Source organism: Chionomys nivalis, chromosome 2 (assembly GCF_950005125.1).
Source record: "Chionomys nivalis chromosome 2, mChiNiv1.1, whole genome shotgun sequence".
In the NCBI taxonomy this organism is placed as follows: Eukaryota; Metazoa; Chordata; class Mammalia; order Rodentia; family Cricetidae; genus Chionomys; species Chionomys nivalis.
Genome location: NC_080087.1, coordinates 77,075,885 through 77,095,299, shown reverse-complemented (window position 1 = coordinate 77,095,299; position 19,415 = coordinate 77,075,885). Strand labels below are relative to the sequence as shown.

The 19,415-nt window shown below is 49.4% G+C and overlaps 2 protein-coding genes across 4 annotated transcripts in view; both read right to left on the bottom strand.

Annotated features, from left to right (window-relative positions):
* Positions 1 to 93: 93 nt before the first annotated feature.
* Positions 94 to 4,603, bottom strand: Pglyrp1 (peptidoglycan recognition protein 1). The gene is made up of 3 exons (XM_057762661.1): positions 4,281 to 4,603; positions 1,149 to 1,270; positions 94 to 369 (listed from the first exon to the last, which is right to left on the bottom strand). The coding sequence occupies exons 1-3, from the start codon at positions 4,535 to 4,537 to the stop codon at positions 191 to 193; spliced, it is 558 nt and encodes a 185-aa protein (XP_057618644.1). The 5' UTR covers positions 4,538 to 4,603; the 3' UTR covers positions 94 to 190.
* A 6,755-nt stretch (positions 4,604 to 11,358) lies between these two features.
* Positions 11,359 to 19,415, bottom strand: part of LOC130867260 (MHC class I-like protein MILL2) — a 40,102-nt gene continuing 32,045 nt past the window's right edge. For 2 of the 3 annotated variants that reach the window (XR_009056445.1, XR_009056447.1), the window contains 2 exons: positions 14,235 to 14,354; positions 11,373 to 12,940 (listed from right to left, as the gene is read on the bottom strand). The gene's annotated coding sequence lies outside the window, so the exon portion shown is untranslated. Of the gene's footprint in view, positions 12,941 to 14,234; positions 14,355 to 19,415 lie in introns of all 3 variants that reach the window. The other variant, XR_009056443.1, reaches the window with a different exon arrangement.

Here is a 19,415-nt window from a genome sequence, read left to right as displayed (position 1 = left end):
TCTCTAGGTTCTAAGCTGTGATGTTGCTTCTGAGCCAGGGTCTCTGGGCTCTTGATTCATTCAGCATTGGGTCATGTGTCACAGGAGCATGGCTGATGCTATTTCTTTATTGGTGGGGTCACTGTGAGGACAGAGGGGCGGGGAGGGAGCAGGTGGCAGAAGGGATTCCAGAGTGGCGGCTACAGCGGCCTTACTCGCGGTAGTTCTTCCAGTGTTGGATGACTTCATAGAGCTGGTCCCCTGGGGAGAGTGTGCTCTGCACATCTCGGTGTCCTTTGACCTCATAGTTGGATCTCAGGAAGCCCTGAGCCACCCCACATTCCAGAAGATTCAAGGCAGCACGGAGGGCCCGCTTTGGGGGTACCCGCTCTGCAAGGGGAGGGCAAGATACAGGGAGTTAGACTGGGGCATCTCTGAAGGGCAGAGAGGTAAGGGATGGTTGTGAGCTGCCCTCTGCCTCAGTTTCCTCATTCCCATAGGGCCGTGGCGGGTGAAATAGTTAACTTTTGATCAACCACCATAGGGAGCCAGCCCAGCCTGGAGGAGACCATAGCAAGCATCACCTGCTGTGTTGCTGCTTGGCCCCAACTGTCTCTGCTCACAGGCCCCAGGGTCCGGCCCACACAAAAAGCTGTCATCTATTAAACATATCTTTGGTGCCTCAGGAATTAACTGGTTGATTGGAGACAGTCCCTATCCCAGGCTGGCCTGGGACTCCCTGTGTAGCTGAGAAGGATCGGCTTGAACTGATTTTCTACTGCCCCCAGTGTTGGGATGAATGTGTGCATCCCATGCGGTCAGTGTGGTGCTTGAAGTTGAGCCCAGGGCCGTGTGCATGGTAGTCAGGGACTCTACCAACCAAGCTATAGTTGTAGCCCTGTTTTTTTTTTTTTTGCTTTTTTGTTTTTGAGACAGGATCTTATTCTATGGTCTAGGCTGACATCAAACTCACAATCTTCTGTTTCCAGCTGAGGAGTGTTGGGATTATAGCCGTTTAGTACCACACTTGTGTCCTCCCACCCTTACAGCATAGGGCCCCAATGGCCCCATTATCCAAAGAGAAAAATGAGGTCATGAGCATATAGGTGGCAGAGCCTGTGATTCCCTTCTCCCCACACCACCCCCAGCCCAGGGCGCTGGCTGCTTACCCATATAGTTGCCCATGAAGGTGATGCCGATAGAAATGGGGTTCCAGGTGGGCCCTGTGTGGTCACCCTTGATGTTCCAGCCTCGGCCTTCATACACGTGACCATCCTCTCCAATGAGGAAGCTGTGGAGGAGGGGCAGAGCTTGATAAGGGTGGGGGGCTTCCCCCAACATCCTTCAGTCATCTTCTCCAATACTCAGGCAGCTGCACCCATTTATGGTACCCCGTTTCTTGCCAAGCACAGCTGTGTAAATACTTAACACTTTTTCCTCATCTTTGTAGCAGCTGGTGAGTTGCCACCCCTATTTTACATAGAATTAAAGAGGTAGGTAGGGCCAGCATCTAAGGTGACACAAATCTTATTGTTATCCACACTACAAACCCAATTGTGTGGGTAAGGTTGGAATTCATTGTTTCTCCAAGCCTCTGAATTCACCTTGCTCTCCATCAAGCCCCTGGGGTTGGCACTACTGCCTTCCCACAGCCCAAATTGATAACCAGGGACCCACTTTGTGCCACTTACTCGCACAAAGTCACAGCCTCAGCGGCCCTGCCCCTCAGAAGTCTGCCGTTGGGCCAGTGGGATGGCTTATCCAGTACAGGCCCTTTGCCAAGCTCGGCAACCGAGTTCTGTCTCTGAGACTAATGTCAGACAGGAGCAGACTGACCGACACCTGCAGGTTGCCCTCTGACCTCCACGCCGAGTTGTTCCATGTGCCCACCTCAGCTAAGTAAATAAGTGTGAATAAAAGAGAGTTTTCAAATTAGTTTGTTCTTGTTCCAGCCTGCCTTGGTTCTTAGGGTTCTCGGTTATCAGAATTGTGGACTCAAGGGCAGAGGCTACTTCTGTGTCTTTGGAGGTCTCCAATTCTAGCACAGTAGATCTGTGAGTTTCACTCACTGACCAAGTCTCAATGGAGGACGCCCCGTCCCCAGGACACCTTGGAGTTGGGGCAGCCGCCTGGAGTTGGTTGGATGCTGGAGGATTCAGCCTCTGAGGTGCTGATGAAGCCCAGGATGATGGAACTAGGAGTCCCAGCCTGTCTGCCACCTAGGAAGCCAGCTCACAGCCTGCCTCGGAGGAGATGGGATCCAGAGGGGACATGGGGATCCAGGGCTAGGCTCAGTCAACCTAGTGTCCTGGCAAGGTGCCAGCCTTGGTGAAGGATTCTCTTATGGAAGAGTAGGGGGACACTTTGTGTATGTGAGGCAGAGCCTGTCTCCTGCACAGGGACAAAAGCCCTGTCTCACTTTCGGAAGACACCAGACCACCAGCAGCAGGGTAGAGGTGAGCCATTGGCTGACTCCTGCATCCCCTTTGCACTGCGATGCCCTAGCCACATTGGCAGCACCGCGCTGGGGTGGAGGTGCTGTGGTTTTACAGGGATGCCTGTGAACCTCAGCCACCATCATGATGGGCACAGTCAAAAGCTGCCTCAGTGGTTAAGGGTGCTTGCTGTGCTTATAGAAGACCCGGTTTGATTCCCAGCGCCCATATGGTGGCTCACAACCTGTACTCCAACTTCCAGGGGATCCAGTATCCTCTTCTGACCCATGAGGGCTCTTGTACACACTGGTACACAGACTTACACTCAGGCACATACAGAACCCCCCACCCCAAAAAAAAAAAAAAACCAAAACAACCCAAACCTCCATTTACAGGCAAAGAAAGTAAAGTTCATATAATGTGATTTTGTTTTTCTGTAAGACTGTGGCCCTAGGTCAGTCTTCCCTAGTTCTCACTTCAATTCCCAGCAGCAGCTTTGATGTTGGAGCCTTAGAATGATTAAAATCTCAGGTGGAAAGTCCTGGGGACACCCCCAGGCATCTGACCCTTTGGTTTTGGCAGAGCAGTCGGGTAGGCTGGGAACCAGCATTTCCAGTAAATTCTGCAGGCAGTTTGGCTCTTAGCGTATAGGAGTCACAGGATTTGGCTCTTAGCGTATGGGAGTCACAGGATTTGGCTCTTAGCGTATAGGAGTCACAGGATTCAAATGCTCCTGTTGGAAACAGACTCAGGTGTAGTATAGTCTGTGACACTGAAAAGAAGCCCGTGTGACTGATGGGTGTGTCCCCCAGGGCCCATCCGTGCAGCCCCAGCTCTCTGGTGGTCAGCCAGAGGGAGCCTACTAACACTTGGGCTAGTCTATGCCTCTCCCCAACCCAGAACCTTCTGTGGGTATTGTCTGACCTCTGTCTTCACCATGACCTTTGGGGTCCCTGCCTCAGACCTGGTCTTTGACAGAATCTTCTAGCTCTTGCCTCTGTGCTGCACCCCCATCCCCAGCTTCCCTCTGTCTCCCCTAGAGCCACATCAAAGCCACAGGAAGCCATCCCTCACCTGGGGATCTGGATTCTGTTACCCTTGCCTACCCTGCCTCCACCCCTTTTTGGAGATAGGATCTTGTTATGAAGCCTGGGCTGTCCTTCAACTCGTAGTAATCCTCCTAGACTCCTGAGTGCTGGGATTACAGGCATCTCCATGACTAGCACAGGCCAGCCTATTTCCTCTCTGTTAAAACGTGTGTGTGTGGACGTCAGAGCAACCATTGGTCCATCAGTAGTCTGTTCTCTCCTACCCGGGTTAGAACTCAGGATGTTAGGCTCGCTGGCAAGTACCTTTACTTGCTGAGCCATCTAGAAGTCCTTTTTCTGTGCATTCTATTTCCATCCTGAACGCATCTTTTTCTGTCTTTATGCACACAGGACTATAGTGATACGTTCCTAGCAATGGCCCCATCTGGAACTCTGGCACATTGAAGACATTTGCTCATAGATTTGGGACCATATGTTAGCCAGTTTCCCAGCTGTTTGGTATTAGGGGCCCCAATCCCATTGGCCTTTGCAGAAAAGGAAGTTGAGCCCAGGGCAACAATTTCCCTATGTAGTCCCCTGCCCTGGGTCTCTGGCAGCAAATATGCCCACTGATCCCAGGGCTTGGTGCAAAGCTCAGTCATCCTGATATTGTCCTGGCAAGGTCTGGGCTTTTAGGAAACTGTTTCCTTATGAGCCTATAGGGGTGACACCTTGGTGTGTGTGAGGCAAAGCCTGCCTCTTCCCACAGGGAGACACAGATCCAGCATCAGGAGTTGGAACAGTGAGGTCGTCCTCCTCCCACCCACCCTGTACTCACTTGTAGGCCACGTCGCACCAGTCCAGGTTGCTCATGTGGTAATCCTGCACGTTGCGGGCCTGCTGCTCACAGGAGGCCGGGCTGCTGCAGGTGCTGCCTGCCGTGTGTGAGATCACCACATAGCGAACCGGGTGCTGTAGGCGCCGGGAGCACTCAGATGGCCGGGCCTTCCACTCGCTGCGGGGCACCACGAAATTGCAGGAGGTGCCCAGGCCCAGGAGGCCAAGGAGAGTCCAGGCAAACAACATGTCAGACATAGCGGACAGCCTTCTGGGCTGTGTATGAGTCAGGCCCTGGACCTGTGGAGTTTTATCATCTGGGCAGGGTGGTGGCAGGAAGGGCTTGCTTCACACCTGGGCGGGACTTTCTGGACTTGTCATAGAGGACCTCAGTCTCAGCTTCCTCTTTGGGCAAGGGTGGGACAGCGATGTGGCCTTTGCTCAGATTGTGAGATTTGGGGGAGGGGGCAGAAGACAGAAACTTCCTTATCGGGAAGGGCACAGAAGACCAAGTCATCTGTCTTTGTGGTTTTCTGGAATTACCAAGACTTGGATCTCGGCCCAGCTTTGTGTCTTCTCAGGGAGGACATTGTGTAACCTTTCAGGAAGTTGCTTAGGTGAGGGACCCAAGGCTTCGGCATAGACTTCCTTTCTGTAGGTGGAGCATAATAAAGGAACCTTTAAAAAATATATGTATGTATGTATTTATATTTGATGGATCTTGTGTAACTTGAATTCACTCTTTAGACAAAGATAACCTTGAACTGAAATGGCATGAGTTCACAGCCACTGTGCCTGGCTGCAGATTCCCTTGGGTCCAAGTCTGAAGATGCTCAACCCTACAGGCCAAGAGGCTAAGATGTGGAAGCTTTCAGTGGACTCGGAGACTGGACGTTGCTGCCTGAGAAATGGCAGGCAGTAGTGCCTCTTGTCCTGAGTCAGAATCAGAGCCTAACTGCCTGCGCCTGAACCCCAGCCCTCGCTGGTGCCTCAACCACTCTGTGCCTGTTTCTCCAATATGGAGATGGTAGCAAGGTTTCTGACTCCCAGAGTTGATCAGGAATTGTATGAATGGACTGGATTTTGGCCCCTGAATGTCTGGCACATAGTGTCATCACCACTACTCCCTCAGGTTAGCTCCTGTCTGTGATGTGGTTTGCATGGGTGACCATAGCTGTTCCGTTCTGGAGAGAAGGGACTCAATGCTGAGGGTCACAATCACTTCAGGTCACACGGAGCGCTTTCCTGGAGCTTCTGTCATGCCCGGCTCCTGTTCCCATGCCTCTGCATAACACATGGGGAAATCAGGGCAGACTGCCTGTCTTCCTGTCTTCTTTGCTTACACTCTAAATGATTTTGGGTGTCCTCCCATGGAGCCTCTCATTATTCTTCAGGAAGCTTTCTTGCTTTTCTTCAATAAATCTATGTTTACTCTGCTCAAAAGTAAATGATACTTTTTGTCATGCTACAGGTGGTACTCAGGGCCTGTGCATGGAAGGTAAGCACTTTACCGCTGAGCCACACCCCCAGCCCCTCATTGGGGGATTCTAGGCAGGGGCTCTACCACTGAGCCACGCCCCAGGCCCTCACTGGGGATTCTAGGCAGGGACTCTTACCGCTGAGCCATGCCCCCAGCCCCTCACTGGGGGATTCTAGGCAGGGGTTCTACCACTGGGCCATGCTCTGCAAACTTAATGTTAAGGTTCCAAGCTCCTGATTTCTTGAGGTTCTTCTCTTTGGCATTTCTACAGGCTCCCCATGGGAACAGAGTCGGCCAAGCATGTTCAATGTGTTCAGGTGTAGCAAGAAAGGAAGAGTTTTGTGGGTGATCGGGCACAGCCAGAGTAAGGGAAGCACATGCTATTGGGAATGGTGAGGCATTTGGATTCACTGTAAGGGTCTGAGAAGCGACTAAAGAATATTATTCATGTTGGGGATGACCCTCAGAAAAGGCCTGGTCAGATCTGAGGTATGGTCTCCCAGGGCCAGAGTACATCCTGGGAAACCACTGAAGAATGCACACAGTTCAGGTGGAAGGAAGTAGTGCGAGGTGGAGGGATTAGAATGGAAGTGGCTCAGTGAGGAAGGTCATGCTAAGTGGGGAATGGAGAGATGGCTCAGTGAGGAAGGGTACATATGGCTCTCCAGAGGGCCTGAGTGCTCACGGCACCCACATCAGGGTCTCGTACCCACCTGTCATTCCATTTCCAGGGAATCTCTCTCTCTCTCTCTCTCTCTCACACACACACACACACACACACACACACACACACACACACACACACACAGAGAGAGAGAGAGAGAGAAAAGCTAGTGGGGAGAGCCACATGACTTGGTGGTGGACCATACATCATTTCAGTCATCCAGTAACTGATGAGTACTTGTGCCATCCCCGGTGTGACGAAGAAAATCCGCTTTTTTTCTATTATTATTATTTTTTTTTGGTGTTTTGAGATAGGGTTTTTCTGTAGCTTTCGAGCCTGTCCTGAAACTAGCTCTTGTAGATCAGGCTGGCCTTGACCTCACAGAGATCTGCCTGTCTCAAAAAATCTGCTTTTGTTGGGCTTGCTGGTATGAACTAGGGCATACTAGGGTGTGTACTTGGGAGTGTTAAGGAGGCAGCAGGATGCACAGAGCCTGGACTCAGGCGAGGGGGAGAAGAGAAGCAGAGGGAGCTGGAGCCCTGGGTCTGTGGGGACCTGCTTGGTGGAACTGTGTACTGGTACCTGTGCCAAGCCCTGGTGAGCTGTGCCTGTTTCAGGGGCTGGCAGAGGGAAGGAAAGGGCACCAGAAAGGCCCTTCTGTTAGCCAGGACACTGACCATCTTTTGAGTAACACCTTGAGTCTAATCCTAGAAACGGAGAGAATCTGAACTGAGTCTCCTGGGGTCTGGAGACAATATGGTGCCAGGTTCACAGAATGCACTTCGTGAGAGATTGCTCCTCCTGCGAGGGGACCGAGGACTTGACTCCAAGTTTGCTCTTAGGAGCTTCGTGGCTGCTGTTCTCTGTTTGAGGCAGAGCATTCCTGTGTAGCATGCTCACTGCATCAACCTAATGGCTTTGAATTCATAGCGATCCTCCTGCCTCTGCCTCCCAAGGGCTCCTTGTTCTCTTGTTTGTTTTTGAGGCAGAATCTCAGGCAGCCTAGCTTGACTGTACCGGCTGAGTTTTTTTTTTTTTTTTTGAGCTCCTGATGTTTCTGCCTCTGTCTCTGAGAGGTAGGAGGGGGAGAGAAAGAGGGAGAGGGAGAGGTGGGGAGCAGAAGCAGAAGGACATCCAGGACAGTGTCCATGACAGAAGGTAAGGGAAGTAGACATTTCAAGAAGGAAGCAGTCACACCATCTCTGTCACCAAGTTCCAGGGTCACCCTGATGATAAGTGGAAGGGCAGGAAGTTAAAACCAGATCAAAGTGTATTATAAATGTTGCCTAGGCCAAGGGCCAGAGGAATTTCTTTCTCTGGGGTTTGTTTAGTGACCCAAGCCTTTTGTCTGTATATATTGGTGGTCAAGGTACAAAGAGCTAATTTCCTAGGCAGCCATTCAGAAACAGAGTCATAGTCGAAACCTGGTTTCACTCCATGCACAACTGATAATTTGTGATGCTGGCTGTAAGTCAGGCACAAATAAGGAGCCACCATACACGGCTCATGACATTTGAAGAACTTTAACTAACAATCATGTTTTTTTGTTTTTTGTTTTTTGGGAGAAAGGGTCTCATTATGTAGGCCTGACTAGCTTGGGACTGGCTATGTAGCAAGGCTGGTTTCAGAATAACTTATCAGTTAAACCTTTTTTTTTTTTTTTTTTTTTTTTTCTCTATATAGCCCTGGCTGTCCTGAAACTCCATATGTAGACTACCTACCTCAAACTCAGAGATCTGCCTGCCCCTGCCTTCCAAGTGTTGGGATTAAAGGCCTCTGCACCATGACAGATGGTAATTAAAAAATATTTTTTGATTTTGTGTATGTGCCTGTTTGTGTGGATTCCTGTTTGTGCGTATGGGCATGTGAGTGAGGGTGTCCACGGTTAGAGCACTGGTCACCTGAGCTGGAGTTACAGATGGTTGTGAGCCACCGACTGTAGGTGCTGGGACTGAAACCCAGAGCCTCTTCAAGAGAAGTGTGTAATCTTGACATCTCTTCAGGCCACAACAATAGAAAAAATTTAATTTTTGTTTTGTTTTTATGGTCCTAGGTATTGAACCAATAGCCTTAACCATAATAACCTCAACTTCAGAACTCAGGAGGTAGAGGCAGGCAGGCAGATCTCTGAGTTTGAGGCCAGTCTGGTCTACAGAGTTAGTTCCAGTACAAAGAAACCCTGTCTTGAAAAACCAAACCAAACCAAACCAAAACTCCAAACAACAACAACAACAACAAAACAAACAACCCACCCACCCAAACAAAGAAAAACTAACTTAGCCCAAAGTGGTAGTGAATGTGAATGTCTGTAATCCTAGTACGTGGGAGATGGGGAGAGGAGGGTCATGGATCGAAGGGCATCCTCACCGACATAGTACATGAGACCTCCTCTCTTCCTCTTTTTTTTTTTTTTTTTAGAAAAGAGAGAAAGGTACAAAAAGATACTGCTTACCTCTTTATATTTATTTAAGAATTGGTGACACCCTCATCCTCATCTGTGGTGGGGTGAAGAGGCTCCAACACATTCCTAGTGGAGGAGAAATTGTTAGCAGCCTTTTGGAGAAAGCAGTGCAATGGATGACATGTATGTCCCGACAGTGCACACTGTAACCCCAGGTCCCAACAGTGCACACTGTAACCCCAGGTCCCGACAGTGCACACTGTAACCCCAGGTCCCGACAGTGCACACTGTAACCCCAGGTCCCGACAGTGCACACTGTAACCCCAGGTCCCGACAGTGCACACTGTAACCCCAGGTCCCGACAGTGCACACTGTAACCCCAGGTCCCGACAGTGCACACTGTAACCCCAGGTCACGACAGTGCACACTGTAACCCCAGGTCCCGACAGTGCACACTGTAACCCCAGGTCACGACAGTGACACCTGTAACCCCAGGTCCCGACAGTGCACACTGTAACCCCAGGTCACGACAGTGCACACTGTAACCCCAGGTCCCGACAGTGACACCTGTAACCCCAGGTCCCGACAGTGCACACTGTAACCCCAGGTCACGACAGTGACACCTGTAACCCCAGGTCCTGACAGTGACACCTGTAACCCCAGGTCACGACAGTGCACACTGTAACCCCAGGTCCCAACAGTACACACTGTAACCCCAGGTCCCAACAGTGCACACTGTAACCCCAGGTCCTGACAGTGCACACTGTAACCCCAGGTCCTGACAGTGCACACTGTAACCCCAGGTCCTGACAGTGCACACTGTAACCCCAGGTCACGACAGTGACACCTGTAACCCCAGGTCACGACAGTGACACCTGTAACCCCAGGTCCTGACAGTGACACCTGTAACCCCAGGTCCTGACAGTGCACACCTGTAACCCCAGGTCCTGACAGTGACACCTGTAACCCCAGGTCCTGACAGTGTACACCTGTAACCCCAGGTCCTGACAGTGACACCTGTAACCCCAGGTCCTGACAGTGCACACTGTAACCCCAGGTCCTGACAGTGCACACCTGTAACCCCAGGTCCTGACAGTGACACCTGTAACCCCAGGTCACGACAGTGACACCTGTAACCCCAGGTCCTGACAGTGACACCTGTAACCCCAGGTCCTGACAGTGCACACCTGTAACCCCAGGTCCTGACAGTGACACCTGTAACCCCAGGTCCTGACAGTGTACACCTGTAACCCCAGGTCACGACAGTGACACCTGTAACCCCAGGTCCTGACAGTGACACCTGTAACCCCAGGTCACGACAGTGACACCTGTAACCCCAGGTCACGACAGTGACACCTGTAACCCCAGGTCACGACAGTGCACACCTGTAACCTCAGGTCACGACAGTGACACCTGTAACCCCAGGTCACGACAGTGCACACCTGTAACCCCAGGTCACGACAGTGCACACCTGTAACCCCAGGTCATGACAGTGACACCTGTAACCTCAGGTCCTGACAGTGTACACCTGTAACCTCAGGTCCTGACAGTGTACACCTGTAACCTCAGGTCCTGACAGTGCACACCTGTAATCCCAGGTATGTGAGGCTGAGTGTGGGGGATCTTGAGTTCAAGGATAACCTGGGAAAAATGGGAAGACCTGCTTCAAATAGGAAAGGGGAGAGGATTGGAGCTCAGTCTTCATGCTTGCACGGCAGCCCTCTTACCAGCTGCGCTGTTTCTCCAGCTCCCATTTTTTTTTCTTTTCCTCTTCCCCTTTTTCCCTTCCCGTATCCCTCTACATTTCTTCCTTCTCCTGCTTCTGGGGCATGACTCAGTAGTATGGTACAGTCTTGTCTAGAATCCCCCAGTGAGAGGCTGGGGTGTGGCTCAGTGACAGAGCCCCTGCCTAGAATCCCCCAGTGAGGGGCTGGGGTGTGGCTCAGTGACAGAGCCCCTGCCTAGACTCCCCCCCAGTGAGGGACTGGGAGTGTGGCTCAGTGGTAAAGCAGCTGCCTATCATGTCCAAGGCCCAGGGTTTCATGCCCACAGTGTCAGCCTTTTGCAAAAAGCATGAGAACATTAGGTCCAGAGCCATATAAACCAAGCAATGTAGTGCATGCCTACAATCACAACTCCAGGGAGGCTCACAAATTCAAGGTCATCTGGCTGTGTAGGGAGTTTAAGGCTAGTCTGGGCTATAAGAGACCCTGTCTCCAACAAAAACATAATGGATTTCCTCTGCCATAAACCACAGCTCTTGCTCAGGAGTTGGCACAGGATTATGGGAGGGGAAAAGCTCATTTTGGCATCAGACTTCTTGCCTAACACCTGGGAAACTTAGATGATAATCAGTAAGTTTTCCTTCCTCTGTGGAGAGAAGGAAAACTCTCCTGGCTCCACCCCCACACCATGCAGGTCGTTCCCAGGGTGTTTGTACTCATCACCATCAATAACTCAGGCAATCTCTGTTTAAAAGATCTTTTTAATGATGATTCATGCTGCAAAGATGAAAGCTCCAGTGGGGGTTTAAATAAAATGCTGCCGATCCCCAAGTGGCTGCAGCAGGCAGTGGGCCACGAGACCATGCCGCAGGTCCCTGAAATGGTGCCAGGCAGCAGGCTGCGGATCCTGAGAGCAGCCAGTCCCAGTGCAGTTCCCCAAGCGGCTGCAGTGGACCACGAGGGGCAATGAGTCCCAGGCAGGGAGCCGCGTGGTAGGTGAGAGACCTTGAAGGGGCAGCCAGTCCATGAGGAGAGACAGATGGAAGGGCATGGATGGGCAAGCCACGAGACCATGCTGCAGGTCTCTGAAGGTGGCTGGTCCCAGGAAGGGAGCCATGTGGCAGGTGAGAGACAGAGGGATAGGCACAACATGCAGAGTGAGGTTGGATATTTATTTAGTGGGTTATGGAGGGGGAAGGGAAGAAGAGGAGGGAGAGAGAGCGAAGGAGGGGAAGAGAGGAGCCACAGCAGCAGCTACCTCTCTCTCTTAAAGGGACAGGACAGGACAGATCATAAGCATTCTTAGAAATGCTAAAAATTGTGCCCATTGGGAGATGGCTTAGTAGTTGTTGCAGAGGACCCAGGTTTGGTTCCCAGCACCCACAGCCATCTGTAACCCCAGTTACTCAACTTGGGTGGGCACCAGACATACACCTATGTGGTATCTACACTCTTGCAGGCAAAACATCCATACACATTAAAACCAACCAACCAACCAACCAACCAACCAACCAACCAACCGTAGGAATTTTCAGTTGAGGAATACGGAGTCTTTGGATGAACCTGCCAGCAGTTCCTAATTCACAGCTACATATCTCCTGTTCAAATCCCCATTCCTCCTGTCCTACCATGGGGGCTCCTGGATACTCGGCCAGTCGTCACCCTGCTCTCTTTGTACCCAGAGACCACGGAGCTTTTGGGCTTCACTGTACTCCCCCACCCCCCACTACTTCAGAAATGCGGCTTATGCCGGAGGCTAGCTGCTGCCTGTTGTGGGGAGGCCGTTAGTTTGTTTCCTGGCCACCCGGCAACTCAGACCCCAAATAATCACACAGAAGCCACATTATTTAAATCACTGCTTGGCCCATTAGCCCTAGTTTCTTACTGGCTAACTCTTACATCTTAATTTAACCCATCTCCATTAATCTGTGCATCACCACTAGATTGTGGTCTACCAGCAAAATTTTGGCATGTCTGTTTCCGGTGGCTCCATGACTTCTCCTGACTCCATCTTCTTCCTCCCAGCATTCAGTTTAGTTTTCTCCGCTTAGCTAAGTTCTGCCCTGCTATAGGTCCAAAGCAGTTTCTTTATTCATTAATGGTAATCACAGCATGCAGAGGGGAATCCCACATCAGCCGTCAGAACAAGGAACTTCTCCACGCAGGGTCTTAGAGTCCTGGTTCTGACTCAGAAGCGGGTGTGTGTGGGGGTAAACATAGCTCCTGGTTCTTAAGATAATCTTTACTTTTTGGGGGAGACTCAGGCTTGGACTGAGGGCAGTGTTGATGTAAATAACATCCCGTATTTTTTACTGAGCACCTACCGTGGGCTCCACCCTCCTGTTGGAGGAGCAAGGGCTCCAAACAAGAGAGGTTTCTGTCTTCATAGATCCTAGTGGGTGTAAAAAGAAGTAAATAAAAAGCAGTAACTGTTTTAAGAAGAAATAAATTTCACACAAGTACTCTGGTTGTTGGAAGTTTCAGGCTTTGGTTAAGCATCATTGGCTTTGACTTCTGTTTGGGATCTCATGAAGGGTGGGGATGGTGTGGGTGAGCGTTTGATGGGCTGGGTTCCCACAGTTCCTTCCTTTGTCCACCAGATGGCGCCATTACCCCATTCTCCGGGCAAAAGCAGCCGCTGAACTCGGGTTTCTGTTGTGATTCTACCACACAACCACCCTCAGAGCACTTCGCTCCTGCAATTATGATTGCAGCGGCAATCATAATAGGAACTACCAGCTGTGTAAACTTCCTGGGTTTTATGTTGATGTCCCAAAGTCACACATTTCAGGCTCTCCTGCTTGACTTAATCAGCTCGAGAAGCCAGGAGAGAGAAAGGCTAACAACCATCAGAAAGGGGACCAACGCCACGGAGGGCTCTTTACACTGGTTAGGAACGCCTCTCCCAGACAGACGAATAGCAAGCTCGGGAAGGCGGGTTCTCCTGTGGGGGGCGGGACAGAGTGACGGCGTCATTTTGACTTATGGAAACGTGACTGCCGGTAAGGTCAGACCAATCAAAAGTAAGAAGGCCGGATCTGGGGCGGAGCTGAAACTTGGGCGGTTGAACGTGAGGGAAGGGCGGAGGGTCTAGACCCTTAGGTGTGGACTTTTAAAGACTGGGGGAGTTGTTTGGGTGGGAAGGACTGGGGTGTGTGGGTAGTGGGGATTCCGTTTCATCCCTAGGGTTCTAGGAAGCCATAGAGGAGTACTTCGGGATGAGAGCCATTGAGTGATTTTGCCATCTGAGAAATCAGTATGGCTGTTGTTGGGAGACAGTGGAAAGAATGTGAAGCTACTGATGTTTTTGGAGGACGCTCACAACCGTGAGAACTTCTGGAAGCCAGTTTCCATTCTTAAGGGAAGCCAAAATTAGTGTGGCCAGCACGTGAGAAGACAGGGAAGATGCAGAAAGTGACCAAGTTGTGATGGTCCTAGTGACCACTGGCGCTAGCCTCACCCCAGTGCTATGTCGTGCCCCCCCAACACACACACACACACACACACACCCTCCTTCCCTCCCTCCCTCCCTCCCTCTCCCTCCCTCCCTCCCTCCCTCCCTCCCTCCCTCCCTCCCTCCCTCCCTCCCTCCCTCCCTCCCTCCCTCCCTCCCTCCCTCCCTCCCTCCCTCCCTCCCCTCTCTCTCTCTCTCTCTCTCTCTCTCTCTCTCTCTCTCTCTCTCTTACCAAAGCTGCGTGCTTTGTAGCTGGAGATCCAGGCCAGAGGAATGTGCCTCTGCACCTCTGGGTGGGGCCTGATTGGGGGAACTTCGCGAGAGTCAGGCTGCTCCTCCCGGCATAAGGACCCTGGAAACATATAAGCAGGGGCAGGTATTTAATGCACAACACGTGTGATATGATTATCAGTGTAAGATTTCTGAGGCGGCTTAAAAAAAAAACAAAACAAAAAAACGGAAGACAGAATGAGGCACCTGACCCTGCATAAACCGGACCCCGTTTGTTAGTGGCAACGGCACCTAGGCCCATCCACGTGGGTGGATGAGAGAACGCCTGCAGGAAAAAGATGTCTGTGAGCCCCTATAGGAGTGGAAATGACTACAAGGCCTGTGTGTACGTGTGTGTGCGCACTCTCGTTATCCCTCCATTCCAGAGACACTTTGCCTGGCTGCAAGGGAAGCTGGGAAATGTAGTCTTTTTTTTCAGGAAACTATCAATCAGGGAAACTCCACGACGTCAAGCCTCACAACCTCAAGGGTCATAGATGTAAAGTGAAAAACCACATTTGCTCACTCCTCTCCGACCTCGGGCGAAAACTGAGGTCAGCCTGACCGTCAGACATGCACAACGCTCTACGGGAACCAGAATTCACCAGTCGTTGCTCAGCACGGTGACACAGCACAGCGCTTTACAGGAACCAGAACTCACGCGCCATCGCTCTGCATGGTGACACTGCTGTGCCGAAATCTCATTAAAGTACACGTCCTGTCACGCTCGCTAGCAGCCATCACAGCCATGTTAAGGAATGGCTTTACCTTTACAACGCCCTGCTCACTCAGCTCGGGGCCTCTTAGACTTGTGATCACGGGAGTGCGTGCTCCCAGCCGGAACTCTGGGGCTCAGTGAAAACGTCACAAGGCATTTGTCCTGTGCTCCTTCTCTTGGGTGAGAACAACAGGACTACAATGAATGATGTAACCAGAAAACAAGATTTTTATGCCAGGTGTGGTGCATGCTTTTAATCCCAGCACACGGGAAGTGGAGGTGGAAGGATTAGGAGTTCAAAGCCAGCCTCTGCTACATAGTGTGTTTGAGTCTAGGGTGAGCTCTGTGAGAGTTTGTTTAAAACCAACAAAAAACAAACCAAAAAAAAGTTAAACACTCCTCAAAATAAAAATACAGCCATTACACACGTCAGTGCGTTGTAAAAAAACACTCCCAGTTCCTTAATAAATGAGCTAGTGGGCAGGGAGGAAGCCTTCAGCTCAGTTCTGACCTGAGTACCGTGTCTGGCAACCAGGGCATGTAGTCTTTTCAGCCACAGGGTCTTACCTTCTGCCTCTTTCCTTTTTCTCTTCAAGCAGACGAATTTTTTTTTAGAAGAAAAATTTTTAATCAAAGGGAACGACTATTGTAGAAAGATAGACAGTTTTACGATTTTTAAAAAATGTTGCTGGGTCCCCTGTTGCAGTAGGCAGGCAGCGGGCTCTGGGAGCAGCCAGTCCCAGACAGAGAGGCGGGTCCCTGCAAGATTCCCGCAGGCCATGTGGTGGCAGGCAGGAGACAGAGACATGGATAGACACAACATGTAGAGTGAGGTTGAATATTTATTCAGGGGGTTATGGAGGGGGAAGGAAGAAGGGGGCCAGAGAGGGTGAGCACGGCTTGCCTTTTAAAGAGACAAAAACCATAACAGACAGGAGACTTCATACATAGTAAAGTTTTTTTTTTTTTTTGGGTGGGGGGGCGGGAAGGGAGCAGGATCTCATTGTGTAGCTCTGGCTGGCCTGGAACTCACAGAGATCCCCCTGCCTCCTGAGTGCTGGGATTAAAGGCGTGCACCAGCATGTCAGGCTTGAGCTTTCATTTGGAATATAGTTATTTTATAACCAATGCTTTTTACATTTTGTGATAATGAGAAAGGAACCATCAAGCAAGAACAAGCTGTAAAAATTAAAAACACAAGTTTAAAAAGGGAAAGGAAATAACGTCCAGAGGTCAAATGAGTTTGTCCTAAGGTAAGGAATTGTTCTAGAATGGAAATAGATTGATGAGGCAAAAGTGGCAGTCTAAACTGGAACTAATTGGCTATAATTAAAGGTTACTAAAAATTCCCTGGGTCAAATTTTAGTGCCCCAAGATAAAACTGGGTGATGGAGTGATGTTTACAAAAAACTGCCACACAGAACAGGACTTGTTCTTTGTCTTTGTATTGAATGAGCCGTTAAAGAGCTGTAGTTTCGGTGCTGGCAAGATGTCTCAATGGTTAGGAGCTCCACTTGCAACAGGTGCTCATAGCCAAACTCTTATCTCAAGCTTTGGTGAGATATAGCACCCTCTTCTGGCCGCCGAGGGGACTGCATGCATGTTCACATACTCCTCCCCTCACATAGAACATTAAAAGTAATAAAGATACATCTTTTAAAGTAAATCTAAAAGGCCTGAACTTTATGTTTCAGTCAGATGTTAGGTTCCTATGTTTTTCCACTAGGTACTGCTCTCACGTGCCAGAGAGCCACAATAGGAAAAATTCTGTTAATGTGGTTTCTCCTGCCTGGGTCATGTCTGTCAAATTGCATAATAATTATGAAATACTGCTTTTTGTGCATGTGTGTGCGTGTGTGTGCATACATATGTGTAGACTGGTGCTCATGAAAGTGTGTGGCAAGTGAGTATGGAGAACAGAGGTCAACCTTGGCCTTCCATGGCCTCGATTCAAAGTGCTTGGTGTTTTCAGCCACAGTGACTCTTACAACGTTCTCAAAGAACTAATTAAAAAAAAAAAGGAGGGAGAACATATACATTTCTATGAAAAAAGTAGGAAGTAGGTGTTAATCAATTAAGCGAGTTGTATTTTCTGTCAAGCAAGGCTATCTCCCTAAAGCAGGGGTTTGAACAAAATACAGGCCAGAGACAGAAGTTAAAGAACATAAAGGAAACGTTTACATTTGGTGTTTACTGGTTTTTAATCCTGGTAGTTGTGGGAGGGGAGGAGTCTCAAGACTGGAGTGGGAGGGTGGGGGAGCGAGATCGCACCCTCTGGGACAGGCAGTGTGGGGAACACCTGTCTATTGACAGGAATGCTTATCTGGGGCTTTTGATCTGTGAGAGGTGGAGCCAAGTCTTCTGACCCCTCGACTTCCTGAAGCTTACAGGAATTACTTTTAGATAAGTTACCAGTCATATTAGCATCGCCACCGTTTGCCATCTGTGCTAAAATCCTCTAGAAAAAGCAGCTAATGGGCGACTGTGAACAGCTGGAGTAGACTCACAGCAAAAACTATGGCTTTGGGTTAAAAGGCAAGGACATAAGGACATTCTTTGTGTGTGTGTCCTCATGTCCAGAGGGCTGGATATAGATTGGGGAGAGATATTTTTAGCATTATGAGAAGCATTTTCAAGTCTGTTTGGAAGACATCCAAAGGAAATTTAAAACCTTGATAATAATAGCTCAGTGCTGTACCAGGGTATCAGAACTTACAGACTTACAGTTACCTGGACAGTTACCCTAGGCTCTGTTGGTAGTTTTGCTGGGCACAGAGGTCAGTCTTTGGCTGTCATATAGGACATTATTGACCTCCAGCTACTAGATCCAGAAAATCTGAGAGATTTTCCTGTGGAGAAGACACCTGGGAGAAATGACCTCACTTTGAGGATCCAGAGTCAACCCTACAGTGTCCACAGTTTGGGCAGGACCATGGCAACAGGCAAGGCATGGGCAGCTCTTCCCAGTGGTTAGCGTGACCACAATCACACGCACGCTCCATCTGTCTTCTTTGGAGTGCTTAGGGTCACCTTTAGGAGCTGGCATTTCTGTCAATCATAGGAAACTTTTTAATTAAACATTTTAAATGCCATATCCAGTGGAGCTCTGAAAAGTGTTGAGGGCCATCTATTAAGAATACCTGATTTACGCTGGGCGGTGGTGGCGCACGCCTTTAATCCCAGCACTTGGGAGGCAGAGGCAGGCAGATCTCTGTGAGTTCGAGACCAGCCTGGTCTACAAGAGCTAGTTCCAGGACAGGCTCCAAAACCACAGAGAAACCCTGTCTCGAAAAACCAAAAAAAAAAAAAAAAAGAATACCTGATTTAAATAAACTTTATTTGTGTTTTTAGTTATTTGTTTAAGGTTTAGCCCTGAAAATACACATAGGGAGTAATTCATGTAAATATATTACATTTGTAGCCAGTGTGACCATAAGCATAGTTCTGAACAGATTAGTCATTTATTAGGTGCCTATCAACCCTTATGTTATAATTTTTAAAAATGTTTTAATTTATTCTACTCTTCTGCAGTACATCCTGACCCCAGCTTTCCCTCCCTCCCCCTCCCAGTTCCCCCTTAATTATTTTTTAAAGAGTCTTGAACAAGTTATTAGCTTCTATAAGACCAAGATTCAAACTTAATTTTAAATTGATTAGTATTTTCATTTTAATATTAGCCCTTAGAATCATTGAATTTGCTGGGGGTTTTTAGACTGGGTGTGTTGTTGGCCCAGCAGAATTTAACAGGAAACGCGGTAGCCATTGATGCCCCAGCTACATCCAGCAGTATGAGCCGGTCCTCGGCTTTTGCATAGTTTGCTACAAATAACCTGCATCTGCATATCGTAGTACTGGGCTTTCATCCTATCATACAGTTTCTATTAGGGTTTCTATTGCTGTGCAGAGACACCATAGCCAAGGCAACACTTATCAAGGAAAGCATTTGATTGAGATGGCCGCTTACAGTTCAGAGGTTTAGTCTCTGGTCATCATGATGGGCAGATGGCAGTGTGCAGGCAGACATGGTGTTGATTTCCTTTCGATCAGAAGGCAACAGGAAGTGGACTGTGACTCTGGGTGGTATCTTGAGCATATATAAGACCTGATAGTCCACCTCCACCGTGACACACTTCCTCCAGCAGGGCCACATCTCCTAATAGTGCCACCCCCTTTGGGTATCATTTTCTTTCCAAACAGCACATTCCACTCCCCAGCCCTCAAAAGCTTGTAGCCATATCATATTGCAAAAATGCACTCAGTCCAATTAGTCTCTAACAGTACCAAATTTGCTTCAAAGTCCAAAATCTCTTCTGAGACTCATGTAATTTCTTAACTGTAATCCCCTGTAAAATTACAATCAAAAAGCAGATCACATACTTCCAACATATAATGGCACAGGATATACATTACCATTCCAAAACATAA